Below are 21,140 nucleotides of genomic sequence, written 5' to 3'. Positions count from 1 at the left end.
AAGGAAGAAGACCTAGAATACCAATTCAGTGTTGAAGGAGAAGAACAACGTTGCAGGACTGACACTACCCTACTTCAAGACTTACTATAAAGCTACAGTAGTCAAGACAGTGTGGTGTTAGTGAATGAAGAGACAAATAGATCAATAGAACAAAATAGAGAGCCCAGAAATAGACCCGCATGAATACATAGAACTGATCTTTGACAAAAGAGCAAAGGCAAACCATGGAGCAAAAATAATCTTTTCAACAAATGGTTCTGGAACAACTGGACATCTACAAACAAAAAACTGAATCTAGACGCAGACTTTACACCCTTCACAAAAATTAACTCAAAATGGATCACAGACCTAAGTCTAAAATGCAAAACTATAAAACTCCTAGAAGATAACATAGGAGAAAATTTAGATGACCTTGGATATGGCGATGATTTTTTAGATAAAACACTAAAGGCACAATCCATGAAAGAAATAATTGGTAAATTGGACTTCATTAAAATTTAAAACTATTGCTCTGTAAAAAACAATGTTAAGAAAATGAGAAGACAAGCCACAGACTGGAAGGAAATATTTGCAAAAGACACATCTGATAAAAACTCTTAAAATTCAACCACAAGAAAATGAACATCCAATTTAAAAACAGGCAAAAGACCTGAACAGACACCTCACCAAAGAAGATATAAAGATGGCGAGTAAGCATATGAAAAGATGTTCAACATCATATGTCGTTAGGGAATTGCAAATTAAAATAAGATACCACTACACATCTATTAGAATGGCCAACATCCAAAACACTGGCAGCAAAATGCTGGCAAGAATGTGGAACAACAGGAACTCACATTCATTGCTAGTGGGAATGCAAAATGGTGCAGTCACTTTGGAAGATAGTTTGACAGTTTGTTACAAAACTAAAGATACCCTTACCATACAATCCAGGAGTCGTGCTCTTTGGTATTTACCCAAAGGAGCTGAAAACTTACGTCCATGCAAATAGCTGCACACGGATGTTTCCAGCAGCTTTATTTATAATTGCCAAAACTTGGAAGCAACCAAGATGTCCTTCAGTAGGTGAATAGATAAACTGTGGTATATCCAGATAATGGAATATTATTCAATCCCTAAAAGAAAAGAATTATCAAGTCATGAAAAGACATAAAGGAAACTTAAACTCATAATACTAAGTGAAAGAAGCCAATCTGAAAAAGGCTCCATGCTGTGTGATTCCAACTATATGAAATTCTGGAAAAGGCAAAACTAGAGAGAGAGTGAAAAAAATTAGTGGTTAAAGGGGCTAATGGGGGAAGCAGGGAGGAGAAGGCAGAGCATAAAAGATTTTTAGGGCAGTGAAAACTCTGGACTATACTACAATGGTGGATACATGTCATTATACATTTGTCAAAATCCATAGAATGTACAACACCAATAGTGAACCCTAATATAAACTAGAGACCTTGAGTGATAATGATGTGTCAGTGTAGGTTCATTGAATCTAACAAATGTGCTCCTCTGATGCAGGATGTTGATAGTGAGGGAGATTGTAAGTGCATGAGGACGGTGAGTATATGGGGACTCTCTGTACTTTCTGCTCAGTTTTGCTGTGAACCTAAAACTGCTCTAGAAAATAAAGTTTATTAATTAAAAAAATTAAAAAGCAACATACCAGTTGCCTTAAATTTCACCATAAATTTTTAACATATATAAGAAATCAAAAATTAATATGCACAATATGGAAAGAGTTTATACAAATCAATAAAAAAAACAACAAGCAAATAAAAAATGGGAGATACAAACTGCAGCAATGCATATTAATATATGAATATCAAAATTTTTAATATTGAGTGAGAAAACATGTCACAAAAGAATATATACAGTATACTTCTATTTGTATAAAACTTTTTTTAAAAGGCAAAACCAAATAATATATGTTTGAGGATTCATACACTTGTTGGAATACTATAAAAAACAGCAAGGGACTGATCGCACAGAAAATGTAGTTAAGTGGGTACCTCTGAAGCGTGGGGGGAGGAGGCAGGTGCATCTGAAGAGAGGCACACAGGACCTCCAGAGGAACAAGTCATTTCTGTTGCTTATGCTTGCTGGTGGGTTCACAGTTGTTCACTTTAGTAGTATGCTTTAAACTCTGCACAGACATTATATACTCTTCTATGTGCATGCTCTGTTTTACACTAAAGAAAAAATTATGTGTAATGAGTATGAATAGACGATTCTCAGAAGAAGAGCTAGAAATACCACTTAATGTATAAAAAGACAATCTACATCATTAATGGTGGAAATTCAAATTGAAAACCATTATCTTTCCTAAGATTTTAGATTGGCAAAGATTTTAAAAATCCATAAAGTCCAGTATTGTTAAGAATGGGGAGAAATGAGCACTCAAATACGACTGGGTGATAGAGTAAGTTGTCACAGTTGTTCTGGAAGACAGTATATTATGTTGCTCTGCACTAGGGTGACATTGGGTGAGGGGACCTGTGTTCTACCTTGCTTGCTTATGTTTTGTTTAAATATTATGAGCATGTATTATATTTATAATAAAAAACTGATAAAGATATTTTTTAAGGGTTAATTAGAAAATACAAATATATCTACATTTTTATAAGAAATCAAGGTATTCGATTAATGTTCATCATAAATGTTCAATTTCATAAATTTATTTTTATTTTTATAATGATGTTATTTAATAAGGTAAAAGATATAATTTATGGGGTCTCAAAAGTTGGAAATAAAAATCTTTATCATTAAACAGAATTCTGTCAGTCTTGCCATGAGTGAAACAACTTTATTTCTATTAAAACAGAGCTACCAAAGAAAATGAGGAGGATGCATCAGTTGACACCTCTCAGGTAATCTAGATTGAGCAGTTTATCTTTTTTTATCTTCTTCACTGTCATCATCATTATGTGGAATATAATGGGGCTGTTCTTCCCTTCCTCTACAGAGGGGTACTTGATCAATACTATACTGCACGTCAATGGGACCAACCTTTTTTTTTTTTTTTTTTTTTTTGCTCACCTTATCATCTCATTGTTTCTTTCATTCATTTGTTCATTCATGTATTCATTCATTCATATAGCAGATAATTCCTGAGTGCCTGCTTTGTGCCAGAAAATTAGCAAAATTTTCTGCAAAAAAATTTTCTTAGCAAAAAATTATGCTAGGCAAGGTGAATCAGCAGTGAATAAAACAAAGCCCAGCCTGTCCTCATAAAACAGTATCTATTGAGAAAGACAAACACTAAGTAATTATGAGCATGAGGAGTGTTACAAAAGGGTGCTATAGGAGAATACAAGGAACTTGACCAAGATGAGGGTCAGGAAAGACCTTCTGAAGGAAATAATGTTAAAGATGTATGAGGATACATTAACTAGTCAACAAGTTGGGAAAAAAATATTCCAGATAAAGGGAATTGCATATTCGAAGATCTTGAGGTAAGAAGGAGCACGTTTGAAGAAATACAGAATATATATATCATCATGGAGCTTACGTTCTTCTAAGTCATGTTAACTCTTTTGGACTTTATCCTAAAAGCAAAGGAAAACTGTGGAAAGGTTTTAAGTAGCAGAGATACATGGTCAGATTTCTGTTTTTAAAAGATTATTTGGCTGAATTATAGAGAATGGACATTCCAGAAATCTTCTCTTCATCCACAGCCATGTGAATCTTCAAAGGAGCCCTGACAGTAGCTATGACCACCAGGAATGGTGAAAAATATTTTCAGTGCTATAAGGACAAATGTTTCTTCCTCTTAAGAACTGACCCATGTTGATGAGTATGAAAGAGAATAATTTTTCCATTTTCGGACAAGTAAGACATAGCCTTATCCAGTTTTATGACAATATGTCAAATCAGCTTTTAGAAGACCTCTGTTAGATAACTCAGTGGTTTTGAGTCACAGACCCCCTTGCAAGAATCTGATGAAAGCTGTGAACCATCTCCGTAGAAAAAGAATTTTTTTCATACTGTTTGAGGGAGTTCCCAAACTCTAAAGCCCATCCATGGACCTCAGGAAAATAATCCCTACCTTAAGAATTCAGGAGTGATTGAATAAAAAACACAGACTCACTTTACGGAAGCTTTAATTGTGAAGAAACAACCTAGAAATGGGCAAAGGGCTCATTTTTTAAAGGAAATATATATTTTACACACATATACAATTTTTTTTAAAACTTTTTCATTCTACCAGAGAAAAGGAGACTTTTGTAAAGCTGACAAAGTTTATAGCTCTAAATCAAAACATTATGAACCTGGGCAGTCGCCATCCCAGTTGACTTGCCTTTTCAAGCCAGCACAGGAACGGAGCCAATAGTCTGGCTGATTGCAGCAAGGGAAAAGTGCCCATCTCGGTCAAAATCTGTGCTTAGGGTCTCAAAACAGACCTAAGTTATTTGATTTTAAATGTTTTGCCTCATGTGTTTACAAAGAAAAAAGAATTAAAAAAATCTTATGTACGTAAAGACTGCATTTTTCGAAGTGCTGTTACATCATTTTGGCTCGTGTAAAGATACTCATGTTAAACAGTGTGCCAGTTCCTCAAAAAATTAGTCATAGAATTACAGTATGATCCAGCACTTCCACTCGTGGGTCTATATCCTAAAGTGAAAGCAGGGACTCAAACAGATATTTGTGTGCCTATGTGCATAGCAGCAGCGTTAGTCACAGTAGCCAAAATGTAGAAGCGGTCCGCAATCCAAGAGTCATTGACAGATTAATGCACACACAAAATGTGGTACATACATACAATGGAATATTATTCAACCTTAAAAAGGAAGGAAATTCTGACACATGCTACAAAATGAATGAATCTGGAAGAGATTATACTAAGTGGAATAAGCCAGACACAAAAGGACAAATACTGTATGGTTCTACTTAGGTGAGATATCTAGAGTGCTCAGATTCCTAGAGACACGGAGTAGAATGGTGGCTGTCAGGAGCTGGGGGAGGGAGGAATGGGGAATTATTATTTAATGGGTAAGGAGGTTCAGTTTGGGAAGATGTAAAAGTTCTGGAGATGGATGGTGATAATGGTTGCACAACAATGTGAATGCACTTAATGCCACTTAAAAATAGTTAAAATGGTAAATTTTATGTTATGTATATTTTACCACAATAAAAAATATATTCATGTAAGCTCTAGTTCATAAGGGTAATTATTGGCATTTATGTATAACACAGATCTAATGTGATAAATATACTGACATCACAAACTGTTCTTTTAAAAGATGAGCTCATTTTCTTGGTCTAATTTTTTAATAATCCAAATAAAATGTGCAGTGTGGTAACCACATTTGTTGCAATGTATAAACTCAATTTGCTCCTTGTTTTTGTACCAACAGGAAAATCAAGAGGATCTGGGCCTGTGGGAGGAGAAATTCGGAAAATTTGTGGATGTCAAAGTTAATGGTAAAATTGAAACTGATGTAGTGTTAAAACAAATCTTTCCAAAATGGCTAAATGTCTCTATCTAAAGGTCCCTGAGTGGAGCGCCTAAACAAGTGATTTCTGTAAGGTAAACAGAAATCTCAGATTCAGGGCCCCTATTCTTCAATAATGCATCCCAAAGAAAAATAGTGAGTATATGCTTTCTGTGGGGAGTATAAGAGAAGGATAGGACTCATGGAGCTTATGGTCTCATGGAGGGGTTTGGATGAGCACACTTCTTGCATTATATAGTATATCAGACAGCTGCAAATTCCACATTCTATTTTTATGAGTATCAAGTGATAAGAAACCAACTTCTAGAGCTCGTTAGCTCCAACATTCCAAAGCGGTGGTTCTCAACCTTTTCCAGGCCTCCCCATCATTCACACAAGCATCACATGTCCATCTGTGGCATTTCTCACTAGGCTTAGTGGTACAGGGCGTGGGGGGTGGAGGTGGGGCAGAGTTTGTCTCTTTAGGAAATACCTTTCAGACACTTGGGGCTTATGTAATTGGAAAAAATATTCACTTTTCTTCCTCCTCCCTATCCTATAGGATAACAGACCCTCCCTAACTCCTTGAGAATCCCTTTTCTAGCATCTGTTTCTATAGCCTGGTATAATGATCAGGACCCAACAATGTGCTCAAAATTTATAAGTAGGAGGGCCCTCTGGCTCTCCTTTCTTTAACATCATAATCTTCTTTTACCTTCTCTGTAGCACCTCTTTCCATAAACTCCTCCAAATAAGGACCATTTGATGTCAAATACTTTTAACCTGAGAGTGAATTTAAGTCAATGTTCTCTCTCCTAGTTACTTGCATTTTCCCCATATCTGTAAAATAATTGTTAAATACAGGACTTTGTTTTGGTTAAAGGAAATTTGTATGTCCACAGTCACAGGAAAGGGGCATTTTGAGGAGCCAGGAAAGGTCCTCCTTGTGCCCTTGACATCATAGTCCCTGTACACAGTACGAATAAATGATCAGGCAGAAGATACCCAGTCTTTCATCTAGCAAAGATTAAAATTGCTCAATATCCTTTGTTTCCTAAAGCAACTAAGTGTGCAGTATATTTTAGAAAAATTTAGATTAGAAAAAATATCTAAAACTTTGTAGCCATGTTTTACAGATAGAAAAGAGATTTACTGTAAATGAGGACACAGCTTCAGCACACAGCTAAGGAAATAGAATTAATAAGTCCCAAGAGCTTTGCCTTGTGCATTTTTGTATCCCCACAATGGCTGAATATAATATCCTACAGGGAGTCAGCACCCATGATTACTGACTGATCAGAGCAAGCTCAGGTCTCTCGATCCCTACTCATCTTGCTATACTCGTAGTTAACTCAGTCTCTTTAATTAATTGTCCCACTGAGAAGCAAAACTCAGTCAGTATCCTGGTCCCTACAGGTCCTGCCTCCATTGGTTTGGATTTCTCCTTGCATGGATTTGAGCATCTCTATGGGATCCCGCAACATGCAGAATCACACCAACTTAAAAATACTGGGTAAAGTGACAACAAGAATTCTTACAGGAGGCTCTGGTTTCTGGGCTGGAAATTTCAAAAGGGAAATATGTGAGATATCCGAGCCAGTGCTAATATGTTCCTGGCCTTTTCCCCCTTGTTATTGCTTCCTCCTTGTTAAAGATCTTTAAGAATCTTCCTTGAATGATTGTGCAAAACAGTTCAATTTTTTTTTATTTTTTGGCAAAAATTAAACAATTATAAAAACTGTAATGCTGAACCTAAAAATACAGAGGAAGTAAAAATGTAGAGCTGCTGTGGTTGAACTGGTGGGGAGATCTTTATCACATTTCCTCCCTGGGTTTTGCTTTCACCTCTCAAGGCCTTTCTGTGGAACCCTGGGAGAATACACTGTGAAAATCACTGACCTAGAAAAAGGCTTTTACCAAAAAACAAGAGTGAGCCAGAAAATGGAAAAGTGCAACATCTCATATTGTTAGTGCCTACAAACATAGGTTCCTTACCGGCCGCACAAGACGGGCCAATAGGGCCAGCCCGGTGGTGCAGTGGTTAAGTGTGCACATTCTGCTTCAGGGGTTCACCAGTTCAGATCCCAGGTGCGGACATGGCACCGCTTGGCAAGCCAAGCTGTGGTAGGCGTCCCACATATAAAGTAGAGGAAGATGGGCACAGATGTTAGTTCAGGGCTAATCTTCCTCAAAAAATTAATTAATTAATTATTTTTAAAAAGAGGGGCCAAATAAAAACTGGAATGCCAGGCTTATGGCAAGGAAAGGGTTTTCATTTCAGATGATATCAGCTGGGATATGAGAGTGAGCCCTCAAATTTGTCTGTTTGTCTTGTCTTCCTAAAAGATGGGAGGCCAGGGGTTTTAAAGATTTGTGAAGAATGTGGCCGCTTGTAGCTGGTGTGGGGGAGTCAGTGACCTTGCTGGTCGGAGCTTTCCCACCAGCCTGCCTTCAGCCTTGGGACACTGTTTACAGGCAGGAGGAAGAGACAATATGGAATCCAGGTGGCTGTCCTTGGCTGTTTGTCTCCATGGCAGATAGTGGATTCTGGAGCCAGGAAGGCAGGGAGTAAGCAGGGAAAGACTGCTTTGGTTTTAACCCCACATATGCTGGGTTTAATGTAGGGGAACTGATATCAGGGCCAGAATCAATATCACCTTTGATTCCGTCAGGAAGTTCATTTCAAACTAACGCTATTGAAAAATAAATGCCAGAGGAAGCAAAACCGAAGAGAAACAGAGTCTGATCGTGTTTGCCAGGTTCAGATGCTTTTTACGTGACCAGCAGACATAGTGACAGGTGACTCAGGAAGCATGATGGCCATGATGCTCTCACACCAACTTGAGCTCTATGCCCCCTCCCCACCCCAGTTCAGTTCCCAATCTTTCCCTACTCAGCCCTGTGAAAGCATTGTTAGCGTACTATCTATGATTTTGTTTTAGCAGCAGAGAAATAGTCACAAAATTTGTCAGTCATACCTATTGTGTGCTTGCTATTGTGGAGGATTCACAGGAAACAGTCTTCACCTCACAAGAGATATTCAGAAAAGATATCTAAGATATGAGATCATGCATGCCAATTGTCGCATGAGGGGATGCTAAAGGAATTAAAGGCCAAAGGAATTAATTAGGATCATATTCACCCAGGTTGGGTCAGGAAACCTTTAGGCAAGTGTTAAGAGTTGAACCTTGCAAGATACGTAGGACCCAAGTGTTTGCAGGGGTGAGTGGAGCTATACTATTCATTAATAGTATATTTCTGATGGTAATTGACGATAATCCTTTGTGTGTTTCAGTGATGGGGATGCTTACCGTCTTTATAACCTGGATGTCTATGGATATAAAATACATGACAAAATGGGCATTTATGGTTCAGTGCCTTATCTCCTGGCCCACAAACTGGGCAGGACTCTAGGCATTTTTTGGCTGAATGCCTCAGAAACACTAGTGGAGATCAATACAGAGCCTGAAGTAAAGGTGAGCTACGGATCATGGTTGCGTGTCATGCTTATAGAAGAAACAAAACCAGTGAAGTATAGTCTTGGCTCTGGGCTTTGTAGTGGCAGTTCTCTGCCGCCAGTCTAGTCAGTGAAATTTAGTATGTACTAAAGCAACAGACTGTTACATATGGATGGGTGTTATAGGTTAGAGGGGAATTTTTCAGACCTGTGTTCCATTCCTTTTCCAGTACACACTGACCCAGACGGGCCCAGCTGCTGCCAAACAAAAGGTCACATCTCGGACCGATGTGCACTGGATGTCAGAGAGTGGAATCATTGATGTTTTTCTGCTGACAGGACCTACACCATCTGACGTCTTCAAGCAGTACTCGCGCCTTACAGGTACTTGCATGTATAAGTGCCAGTTTCTTGTTCCGTTATATTTCCTCTATCCTATGTATTATCACTGTAAGTTAATATTTGTTGTAAATTATATAGCATTTATAAACAACTTACCTAAGCTTTTTAAGAAGCAAGCATTTCTCCTCTCATCTTCATCCCATTCAACTTGGCTAAACGTTGCACTGAGGCTAGAATTCTCCATTCTCCAATCCCTAATGCTCATTGTCTGCCTTTCTTGGAGTCTTTAACCCCTGGACTTTCTCTCCCTTTATCTCAGATGACCAGTATCCCAACATGAACTTTTCTCTGTTCTCTTCTCCATTTTAAAATATACCTTGGGGCCCAGCCTGGTGGCGCAGTGGTTAAGTTCACACATTCTGCTTCGGCAGCCTGGGGGTTGGCCAGTTTGGATCCCAGGTGCAGACCTACACATTGCTTGGCAAGCCATACAGTGGCAGGTGTCCCACATATAAAGTAGAGGAAGATAGGCATGGATGTTAGCACAGGGCCAGTCTTCCTCAGCAAAAAAAAAAGAGGAGGATTGGCAGCAGATGTTAGCTCAGGGCTAACCTTCCTCAAAAAAAAAAAAAATATATGTATATATATATATACCACTGGCTTTAGCACTAAAGCATTTTTATCTTTAAAAGATATAAAAGGTCATATAAACTGGTGCAGAAAAAGCATTTGACAAAATCTAACACTATTTCATGATAAAAACACTCAGAAGACTAAGAATAGAAGGAAACTTCCTCAAAATGGTAAAAGGCATTTAAGAAAAATCCACAGCTAACATCATACTCAATGGTGAAGGACTGCAAGCTTTCCCCTGTGATTAGAAACAAAACAAGGCTGCCTGCTTTCACCACTGCTATTGACATTGTACTAGAAGTTCCAGCCAGAGCAGTTAGGCAAGAAAAAGAAATAAAAGGCATCCAAATTGGAAAGGAAGAAGTAAAATTATCTCTATTTGCGGATGATGTCATGTTAGAAAATCCCAAAGAAAGCACAAAAAAACTGCTAGAGCTAATAAATAAATTCACCAAAGCTGCAGGGTACATGACCAACACAAAATTAGTTGTGTTTCTATACATGGGCAATGAACAATCTGAAAAAGAAATCATGAAAACATTAATTTACAATAACATCTAAAGAAATTAAATACCTAGGAATAAATTTAACCAAGGAGGTGAAAGAGTTGTACACTGAAAACTACACAACATTCCTGAAAGAAATTAAAGAAGGCCAAAATAAATGGAAATACGTCCTATGTTCATGGATTGGAAGATTTAATATTATAAGATAGCAATACTACCAAAAGCAATCTACAGATTCACTGCAATTCCTACCAAAATTCCAATGGCTGTTGTTAAAGAAATGGAAAAGCTGATCTTCTAATTCAGATGAAATTGCAAGGGCCCTGAATAGCCAAACAGTCTTGAAAAAGAAACAAAAAACAAAGTTGCAGGAGGCATACTTTCCAAATTAAAAACTTACTTCAAAGTTAAAGTAACCCAAACAGTGTGGTACTGGCATAAGGACAAACATATAGACCAGTGGAACAGAATTGAGAGTCTAGAAATAAACCCATATATCTCCGGCCTATTGATTTTCAACAGAAGTCCAGGACCATTGAATGGGGAAAGAATAGTCTCTTAAACACATGGTACTGGGACAATTGGATATCCACATGCAAAAGAATGAAGTTGGAACCCTGCCTCACACCATATACAAAAATTTAACTCAAAACAGATCAATGACTTAAATATAAGAGCTAAAGCCATAAAACTCTTAGAAGAAAAAACAGGGGTAAATATTCATGACCTTGGGTTTGGCAACAGATTCTCAGGTATGACACCAAAATCATGAGCAACAAAAGAAAAAAATGGATAAGTTGGACTTCATTAAAATTAAAAACTTTTGTGCATCAAAGGACATTATTAAGAAAGTGAAAAGGCAGCCTACAGAATGGGAGGAAATATTTGCAAATCATATGTTTGATAAGGGTCTTGTGTCCAGAATATGTAAAGAACTCTTGCAACTCAACAACAAAAAGACAACCCAATTCTAAAATGGGCGAAGGACTTGAATAGACATTTCTCCAAAAAAGATATACAAATGGATTAACAGCCACATGAAAAACATGCTCAACATTCTTAGTCATTAGAAAATGAAAATTAAAACCACAATGAGATATTACTTCATACCCACTAGAATGGCTAATTCAAAAAAATGGCAAATAATAAGTGTTGATGATGATGTGGAGAAGTTGGAACCTCATACATTGCTGGTGGGAACGTAAAATGGTTCAGGTACTATGGAAAGAGTTTGGCAGTTCCTCAAAAAGCTAAACATAGAATTATCATATGACCCAATGTGATGGTTAATTTTATGTGTCTACTTGACTAGGTCATGTTACGCAGATATCTGGTTAAACACCAGTCTAGGTGTCACTGTGAAGGTATTTTTTAGATGAGATTAACAGTTAAATCAGTAGACTTTAGGTAAAGCTGACTATTCTCCATGATGTGAGTGGGCCTCGTCTAATCATTTGAAAGCCTTAAGAGAAAAAGACTGATTCCCTAAAGAAAAAGGAATCTGTCTCCAGACTGCCTTCCTACTCAATTTCAACTCTTCCCTGGGTCTCCAGCCTGCCAGCCTGCCCTGCAGAATTCAGAATTGCCAGCCCCCACAGTCAGATGAACCAGTTCCTTAAAATCAGTCAATCACTCTCTCTCTGTATATGTATAAATATATACACATATACGCACATCCTGTCCGTTCTCTCTGCAGAGCCCTGACTAATAAACTCAGCACTCCCACTCCTGGATATAAACTCAAAGGAACTGAAAGCAAGGACTCAAACAGATAGTTGTGTGCCAGTGATCATTGCAGCGTTATTCACAATAGCCAAAAGATGGAAATGACCCAAGTGCCCATCAAAGATGAATAGATCAACAAAATGTGGTATATACATAAAATGGACTATTATTCAGCCATCCAAGGAATAAAGTTCTGATACATGCTGCAACGTGGATGAACCTTAAAAACATTATGCAAAATGAAATAAGCCAGACACCAAAGAACAAATATTGTATGATTCCACTTATATGAAGTGCCTGCTATAGGCAAATTCATACAGACAAAAAATAGACTAGCAGTTACCAGGGGCTTGAGGGTGGGATGGATAATGGAAAGCTATCGCTTAATGGCTACAGAGTTTCTGTTTGGGATGATATAAAAGTTTTGGAAATAGCTAGTGGTGATACTTGTACTACATTGCAAATGTAATTAATGCCACTGAATTGTACACTTAAAAATGGTTAAAATGGCAAGTTTTACGTAGTATATATTTTACCACAATTTTTAAAAATTGGTAATGTAATATGCCAAAAACTTTGAATTGTATGCTTTAAGTGAGAGAATTGTATGGTCTGTGAATTACATCTCAATAAAGGTGTTAAAAGTAAAAGTAATGCAGCGTCACCTCTCCTGCATTCTTTTTTTCTCTTTTTTTGAGGAAGATTAGCCCTGAGCTAACATCTGCTGCCAATCCTCCTCTTTTTTTGCTGAGGAAAGCTGGCCCTGAGCTAACATCGGTGCCCATCTTCCTCCACTTTACATGTGGGAAGCCTACCACAGCATGGCGTGCCAAGTGGTGCCATGTCCGCACCAGGGATCCGAACCAGAGAACCCCGGGCAGCTGAAGCAGAACGTGGCACTTAACCGCTGTGCCACCAGTGGGCCCCTGCATTCTATTATTAAAAGTCCCTGAGTCCAGCCCATGTTCGAGGGAAGAGGAATTTTCCACTTTTGATGGGAGGAGCAACAAAGAATTTGTGCCTAAGGGAAGACACTCGTATAGGAATAAGTACTCTCAAGGCCCGCCTGCAGGGCCTTTGAGCATTGTTATTAGGGAAAATAAGCCTGGTGTATAGGAAAGTGCTTCAGAAACGCTGGATCTGCCGCCACGTTCAAAGAAATCCCATTTATGAGTTTATGGATTGTTGACTCCTGATGAAGATTTAGCTCAATAATATCCCTCCGTCCTTTCCCTCCACATATTGTTATACAATAATTTTTGGTTCAGTCAAGATTTAGTGTTTACATTTTTCAAATGCTCAAGGGTGTCAGATGCTTTATCCATTCCATGTTTTTCCCTGGAGACTTCTCTCCCAAGTTTCTCTGCCCTGCTCCCATGTGGACCACAGCTCTCGAGGCTGCCTGCACAGCTGTCATCCTAGGACTAAAGTTTGCTGTTTCCTGGTGTTAGATCCCTCCTTTCTTAGGTCCCATATTTTTCTTTTTGGTGGTTTATTATCTTGTTTTTGTTTGTTGTTCGTTTGAAGCATCTTCTGGCAGCTTCCTATGAAACTGTGCATTAGAAGTACACTTTCGGTGTCTTTGCAGGTATGAAAACATCCTTTTTTCTGCCTTCATCCTTGACTGCTAATTTGGCTAGCTACACTGAGAATTATTTCTCTCAGGGGCCATCCCGGTGGCGCAGCAGTTAAGTGTGCATGTTCCACTTCGGCAGCCCGGGCAGGGTTCACTGATTCGGATCCCGGGTGCGGACATGGCACCGCTTGGTGAGCGATACTGTGGCAGGCGTCCCACATATAAAGTGGAGGAAGATGGGCACGGATGTTAGCTCAAAGCCAGTCTTCCTCAGCAAAAAGAGGAGGATTTGCAGCAGAAGTTAGCTCAGGGCTAATCTTCCTGAAAAAAACAAAGAAAAGAAAAAACAGAAAATTATTTCTCTCAGAATTTGAAGGCATTTCTCTATTATCTTCTATCTTCTTGCTCCAAAATCACTCTGAATTCTGTTCCTTTATATATGATCTATCTTTTCTCTCTTAAGTATCTTCTCTTTGTCTTTAATATTCTGGAATTTCTGAAATTCTGAGATTTTACAATAAAATGCCTTGATATAAACCTTTTTAAAAAAATAATCATTGTTCTGCGTATTAGATGTGGACTCTTTCAGTCTTGAGAATTGTGGCCCTCAGTTCTGGAAAACAGTCGTTTGTTAGTCCTTTGATAATTTCTTCCCCTCCTTTTTCTCTTTCTACTCTACAGATTTTATAATCTCCCTCCCCTTTTTTGTCTATTTTCTGAGCAATTTTCTCAATATTAAGCTCCAGGTCTTCCATTTATGCTATCATAGTTCCAATTTCTACCAACTCTTTCTTATCCTCTGATTGCTCCTTGTTTCTAATATCTTTATTCTTGTCTTAGGCTATCCCAGTCTTTCTTTATTAGTGCAATATCTTTTTTTTGTCTACCTGGAGATGCTGATGATAATGTTTTGATGTTTACTTTGGTTCCTTGTATTGTCCCTGTTTTCTCAGAGATCCTTTTGTTCCATTTCTTTATGTGGGTCTCTCTCTAATTTTGGAGGCTTTCCTCAAATGTTGGGTGGTCCTCGGCTATTCCTGCATGCTTGAGAATAAGGTTTGGCCTGAAAGCCCTGGGTGCCTGGATGTGTCTTACACTCTAGTATTGGGAGTGGAAGCGGGGAATTCTCCTGCCTGCTAGTGTTCTGGGAGCAGGGATGAGCTCTTCTCATCACCATCCCTGTCCCAGGCACTCCGGTGAGAGCTTCCCTGGCTTTGCTCGAGAGTTACCATCCCTCCCCTGCCTGCCACCTTCCCAAATGTCATTGAAATTACTCCTGTCATTCTCTTTGTTTTTGTGGTTTTATTCTTTTTGCTTTACTCTGACATTAGTGGGACTTTCGGAGGGGAAGAGATAAATGCCAATGGTTGACCGGAAGTCTTCCATGTTATCAGTAAATATTTTTACAATAATGTCTTGACACTTCTTCCTGCCTTCAGTCTCTTTCCCTTCAAGTCAGTCTCAACACTGCTCCCTAACTAATTTTTCTAAAACATAGATCTGCTAAGGTTACATCTTGCCAAACATTTGATGATTTCCTGTAACAGAAAGTTTAGAATTCCTAGCCTGAACTACAGGGCTCTTCACAAACTGAGCCTCTCTAGTTTCATCTTTTACTGGTCTCTTTCACAATGTAACTCCCCAGGAATATTTATTTTTCCCTAAGCTTATCATGTACTTCTGTGCCTCTGTGTCTTTTCTGTTCCCTCTGCCTGAATGCTCTATCCAATCTCCCTGCCTAGTATACGCCTACTTATTCTTCAAGGTCCAGACCAAAGTGTTGCTACCAAGTGAAGCCTTTCAAAACTCCACACTTCTCTACAGGCAGAATTTCTTAACCCCTCTGTATTCTCAGAGCACTAGGCTGATACCTTTTCCAGAGTAGTTATACGTCAAAGCAGAGCAATTTATTTATATGCTGGCCTCATCAGCCAAATTGCCACTTTCTTGAGGGTATGGACTATGCTTTCTTCTCCTATATTCTAATCACCAAGCTCGGTGCTTAGACCCTGCAGATATTCAAGAAATGTTTATCAAATGTGTAATTATCACTGTGGTGGTAGTTGGCTCAGTTGTCATCTTCCTCTTTTAGGCACACAAGCCTTGCCCCCTCTCTTCTCCTTGGGGTACCATCAGTGCCGCTGGAACTATGAAGATGAGCAAGATGTAAAAGCAGTTGATGCAGGGTTTGATGAACATGACATTCCTTATGACGTCATGTGGCTGGACATAGAGCACACTGAGGGCAAAAGGTACTTCACTTGGGACAAGAAAAGATTCCCAAACCCCAAAAGGATGCAAGAGCTGCTCAGGAGCAAAAAACGTAAGGTAAAATAGGCCAGTACCTCTGAACCTTTTAATTACAAAGATTTTTTCATTTTTAAAACTTGGCTTGGCACGTTAGTGGGAGAGAACTATCTGATAAAAAATGGCCATAGACATAGTACTTTCAAATGTAATTGTAACTGTGATACCAGAAAAGCAATGGTGAAAATGTGGTCATGCCATCCGTCCCTGCCTTAGTTGTCTAGGTCCTCAGAAGAGTGAAGGGCCTGGCATTCAGTCCCATTTGTTGTGACCATCCTGTAGTAATGTGATAGAGCCCCCTATGCAAAATGTGGGTCTGATGTCAAAGTTGATGATGTCACACTGGCAGCAAGAGGGCATGAAAAGGCCACATAGTGAGGCATTCTGGGGAGAGCAGGGCTGCCTCCCAAGCTGGTTTGAAAATGGCTTGAGAGAACTGGGAAGGGAGACTGGCTCAGTTTTTATGGTAGTTAGAGGGTGGGAGTGGGGTGAAGATTCCTGTGCAAGCACCAGGGTTTGTGTGGTTTGAACTTCCGGCTGGCACCAGAGGAGGGAGCATCAGGGCTTTCTTTGTCGGCACGCACAGATGTGGGCAGAAGGGTAAGGGGAAGTGGTGGGGCTTGTGCTCTGAAGAGTCCGTCAAAAATGGAGTCAGATTCTTTACTACATTATTTTTCCTGCATGCTTCCCTGATGGACTCCACTTGTCAGTCTGGCCAAGAAAAGAACTAAAATAGAAAATGGGGAGGAGCAGAAGACACTGGAAAGTGTGTAATGCAGGCATGGTGGTGGTGGCAGCAGCAATAATGAGAAGACAGAGGGAGAGAAGAAAATGGAGAGAGGAAAAAGGAGGAAACCCCATATGTATCATGTAAACAGACCCTGCAGTCCCTCCCCATGAGACCAAAGTTGCCTTTTCAACCCATTCCTTTGATCCCCAGGCCTTTCACAGGTGGCCAGAGCCAATCTCATTAACTCCTAATTTCCCAATTAATAAATAGCTACTATTCATCAAGCACTTACTATGAGCCAGGGAGTATGATAAAACACATTATTGCATCCAGTCATCGCAAAATTATGAGGTAGATCTTGTTGTTCCATTTTTTAGATAAAGAAACTGAGGCTTAGAGTGCTTTTGTATTTTGCTCAAGGGCACACAAGTGTGAGTAAGTAGCAAGGCAAGAATATGAACCCTGAACCATGAATATGATCTGCCTGATTCAAGAACCTATGTCTATATAAGCAGTTATTTATGGAGGCCTTCGAATGTTCCAGATGCTGTGCTAAAGATGAAAGAAATATGCAGATGAGCCCCCTAGGGTCTTACAGTGAGTGGGGGAAAGGCAAGTAGACAGCAACCACAATACAGGACAGTAACATAACAGCCAAGAAAGGTCAGGGTGGGGAGCGGACCAAGCAAAAGAAGATTGCCTCCTGCTGGACTCAAGCAGGGCTTCTGCGTTTTAGATGAGCCCTGAAGGGTGAGTCTCTAACCAGTGGAGAAGAGGGGAGGAGGGAGAAGGCAGTGCAGCCAGAGGCAGGCGCACCCAGTGGTGTTTGGAAGGCAGTGCACAGGCTGGTTTGACAGGCAGACAAGGCATGTGCAAGGTTTGAGTAGTGGGGAATCTGACCTTACTTAGGCTGCTTTGTAGGCATTTGGAGACATTAAACGTTTTTGAATAAGGAGTTACTGCACAGAATATATAAAGAACTACAACTCAACAACCAAAAAACAAACAACCTGGTTAAAAATTGGGGAAAGGACTTGATAGACATTTCTTCAAAGAGGATATACAAATAGCCAACAAGCACATGAAAAGATGCTTAGCATCCCTAATCATTAGGGAAATGCAAATCAAAACCACAATGACATACCACTTCATACCACTAAGATGGATACTATCAAAAAACAAAAAATAGGGGCCAGCCCTGTGGCTTAGTGGGTAAGTTTGGCATGTTCCACTTTGGCGGCCTGAGTTTGCAGTTTCAGATCCCAGGTGTGGACCTACACTGCTTGGGCAGTGACCCACATACAAAATAGAGGAGGTTTGGCACAGATGTTAGCTCAAGGCAATCTTCCTGAGCAAAAAAAATCAAAATAACAAGTGTTGGTGAGGATGTGGAGAAATTGGAACCCTGGTACACTGTTAGTGGGAATGTAAAATGGTGCAGCCACTATGGAAAACAGTATGGTGGTCCCTCGAAAAATTGAAAATAAATTTACCATGTAATCCAGCAATCCCACTTATGGGTATATACCCAAAGGAACTGAAAGCAGGGACTTGAGCAGAAATTTGTACATCCACGTTCATATCAGCATTATTCACAACAGCCGAAAGGTGGAAGCAACCCAAGTGTCCATCAACAGATGAATAGATAAACAAAACATGTTATATACATACAATGGAATATTATTCAGCCTTCAAAAGTAAGGAAATTCTGATACATGCTGATATACATGGCTGAACCTTGAGGACATTATGCTAAGTGAAACAAGCCAGTCATAAAAAGACAAATGCTATGTGATTTCACTAATCTGTAATACCTAGAGTAGTCAAAATCATAGACAGAAAGAAGGATGGTGGTTGCTGGGGAGTATGGGGAGGAGGGAATGGAGAATTGTTGTTTAATGAATATAGAGTTTCAGTTTTGCAAGATGAAAAGAGTTCTGGACATTGTACGACAATGTGAATGTACTTAACACTACTGAAGTGTACACTTAGAATTGGTTAAGATGGTAAATTTTATGTTATGTATAGTTTACCACAATTAAAACATTTTTAAAAGTTTTTGAGCAATGGAGAATTAAACCCTAGCATGTAGAATAGATTTGAATAGATATGAGGAAGGGTGATTAGAAGGTTGTTCTAGACAAATGAAGTGGTTTCGAGGCGCTAGACTAGGTGGAAGTGATGGTATTAGAAAGCAGGGAGAGATACTAGAGACACGGAGCTGTGATCACAGCTTTTCTCAAACTTCCTTCCTAAATATGCCTGTACTGTTGGGTTTTGGAGGGTTTTTTTAACCATGCTATTCTCTTGTTTTCTTTAATGTTTGCTGTTGTCAGTGTCATCTTAGCCTCCAGATGTCTAGGGAGCAGGGACCTTGCCAACTCAATCCTTTATGTATAGCATCCAGCACCATGGACAGATAGAAGCTTAATGAATGCTGTCTTAACATGTATTGGCTGGACAGCAATAATTATAACAGAGCATTGGCCTGGTTTAATATCAATTTATATTTCCATAAGCACATGAAAGGTTATAGGGTTTTACTGGTGTGTGAAATATTTTCATACCAATAGTAGTTGTTTCTGAGTAAAATTTGAACCCCCAAACTATGATGAAAACATAAGAATGAACATATGGCTTATATGAAACTGATGAGATCTTCAAACCTTTATGTCCTGACAGCTTGTGGTCATCAGTGACCCCCACATCAAGGTTGATCTTGACTACTCAGTGTATGCCAAAGCTAAAGAACTGGGCTTCTTCGTGAGGAATCATGAAGGGGGAGACTTTGAAGGGGTGTGCTGGCCTGGTAAGATATCACTTTATACATTTATACTTGTTTAGTCCTAATTAAAGAAGATCACATGGCTGTCACATTCCTTTCTTGTAGATGTCTCTTGCTACATTGTAAGCACCTTTAAGGAAGAGATAGTATTACTTTCTTTTGTATCTTTCAGAACACTTGGTACATGCGCTTTGTATACAGTTATCAGTCAACAAATAAAGAAAAAATAAACAAACAAGCAAACATCAGTGGCATGCTATTTCTCTAAGCAAAGAAAAATAAAATAAAAAGCCAGGGAATGAGAAAAGGACAGGAGGAGAAAGAAAGAAAAAGGGTCATGCAGCCCCTCTCCCTGGGATTCCTCTTGGCCCTGTTAGCCCACAGTTTTGACTTCCCGGCCTTTCATGAGTGACCTCAGCTGCCTCTGGCAACTATGAATTCTTCATTTCAGAAATTATTAGTTTAAAACTTTGGTAGAAACTCCTCAAGGACAAAAGAGAATCACCTCTCTATCATATCATAGGACTCTATCACAAATCCATGCACTGTAAAGAAACCTTTTTCATGCATTCCTTTTCCCCCTTATACCACTTATTAGCACTCCTCTGTTCTCTTTAAGAACAGAGGGGTCACTCCAGGATATCTGCCATCCTTACCTGGACTATCTTAGGCCATTAGCAAGAGACAGGCTCCATCCTGATGCTTGTTCGTTGGCATTCCCCTGGGCCTCTGAGGTTGAAAGTTCTGGTGATTGTCACTAGAGTCCAGCATTGCCTTCGTTTGCAGCTCACCAGACCGTGCCTCTGTATCAGCTATTTTTCACTTTTGATGTAAGGTGCCCATTTGATTACCCAGCTTTCACATCTGATATTGTTCTTTATGACACATCTTATCATGAAGACCAGTGTTCCTAACAGGTTGTCTACTCTTCTGCCCCTACAGGTCTCTCCTCTTACCTGGATTTCACCAATCCCAAAGTCAGAGAGTGGTATTCAGGTCTTTTTGCTTTCTCTGCTTATCAGGTTTGTTTTTCTTCTTTTGCTCTTTCCTAGTTACTTGGAAAGATGAAAGAAGGAAAAAAAGTGATTGAATAGAACTGGTTTGCTTCATCGAGTAGCTCTTGATAAATAATACTTGTATGAAAAGGAGGGACGGCAACCGCATTACAGACTTTGGTGGTGCTGGGAGAGGTGCCGTGTGTATTACCAAATGCACAAAAGCTGTGATTTGGACTTCTATTATAATATACTCTATGATATGTCAAAGTACTTAATAATAGAGATTTATTATATTTTCAAATTGGTATTGATATATGTGAAAATATCTTGCAAAGTATAACGTGACATTAAAAGTAAGGTATAATAATAAATCAATTCTTAAAATCTTACAAGAACCACAGAGAGAACTGAAGAGGCCACATCTAGAGAACTGTTTTCAACCGATTATGATGATGATCATAATGATGCCTAATATAAATGGACTATTTGCTATGTGGCAAGCATTGTGCTAGCACTTTATGTACATTATGCCATTTTATCTTCACAATAACCCTCTGAAGTTGGACCCATAATTAACTCTAATCCCACAGGTGAGGAAATTGAGGCATGCATGTGTTTAAAAACCTGCTAAATTTACCCATCTAGTAAGTGA

The 21,140-nt window shown here is 39.2% G+C and overlaps 1 protein-coding gene across 4 annotated transcripts in view; it reads left to right on the top strand.

The window, feature by feature from the left end:
* GANC (glucosidase alpha, neutral C) overlaps positions 1–21,140 on the top strand; it is a 74,708-nt gene that overhangs the window by 25,834 nt on the left and 27,734 nt on the right. For 3 of the 4 annotated variants that reach the window (XR_011427230.1, XM_023619222.2, XM_023619234.2), the window contains exons 6-13: positions 2,816–2,861; positions 5,352–5,418; positions 6,846–6,942; positions 8,725–8,905; positions 9,117–9,270; positions 15,761–15,996; positions 19,388–19,514; positions 20,433–20,512. Coding sequence is in view for 3 of the 4 variants with exons in the window: in XM_023619222.2 (XP_023474990.1) it covers positions 2,816–2,861; positions 5,352–5,418; positions 6,846–6,942; positions 8,725–8,905; positions 9,117–9,270; positions 15,761–15,996; positions 19,388–19,514; positions 20,433–20,512 (988 nt within the window). In the remaining variant the exon portion in view is untranslated. Of the gene's footprint in view, positions 1–2,815; positions 2,862–5,351; positions 5,419–6,845; positions 6,943–8,724; positions 8,906–9,116; positions 9,271–12,063; positions 12,743–15,760; positions 15,997–19,387; positions 19,515–20,432; positions 20,513–21,140 lie in introns of those variants that run through there. The other variant, XM_070238600.1, reaches the window with a different exon arrangement.

This window comes from Equus caballus, chromosome 1 (genome assembly GCF_041296265.1).
Source record: "Equus caballus isolate H_3958 breed thoroughbred chromosome 1, TB-T2T, whole genome shotgun sequence".
NCBI lineage: Eukaryota > Metazoa > Chordata > Mammalia > Perissodactyla > Equidae > Equus > Equus caballus.
The sequence above is the reverse complement of the archived record's forward strand: the minus strand, read 5'-3'. Positions and strand labels throughout refer to the sequence as shown.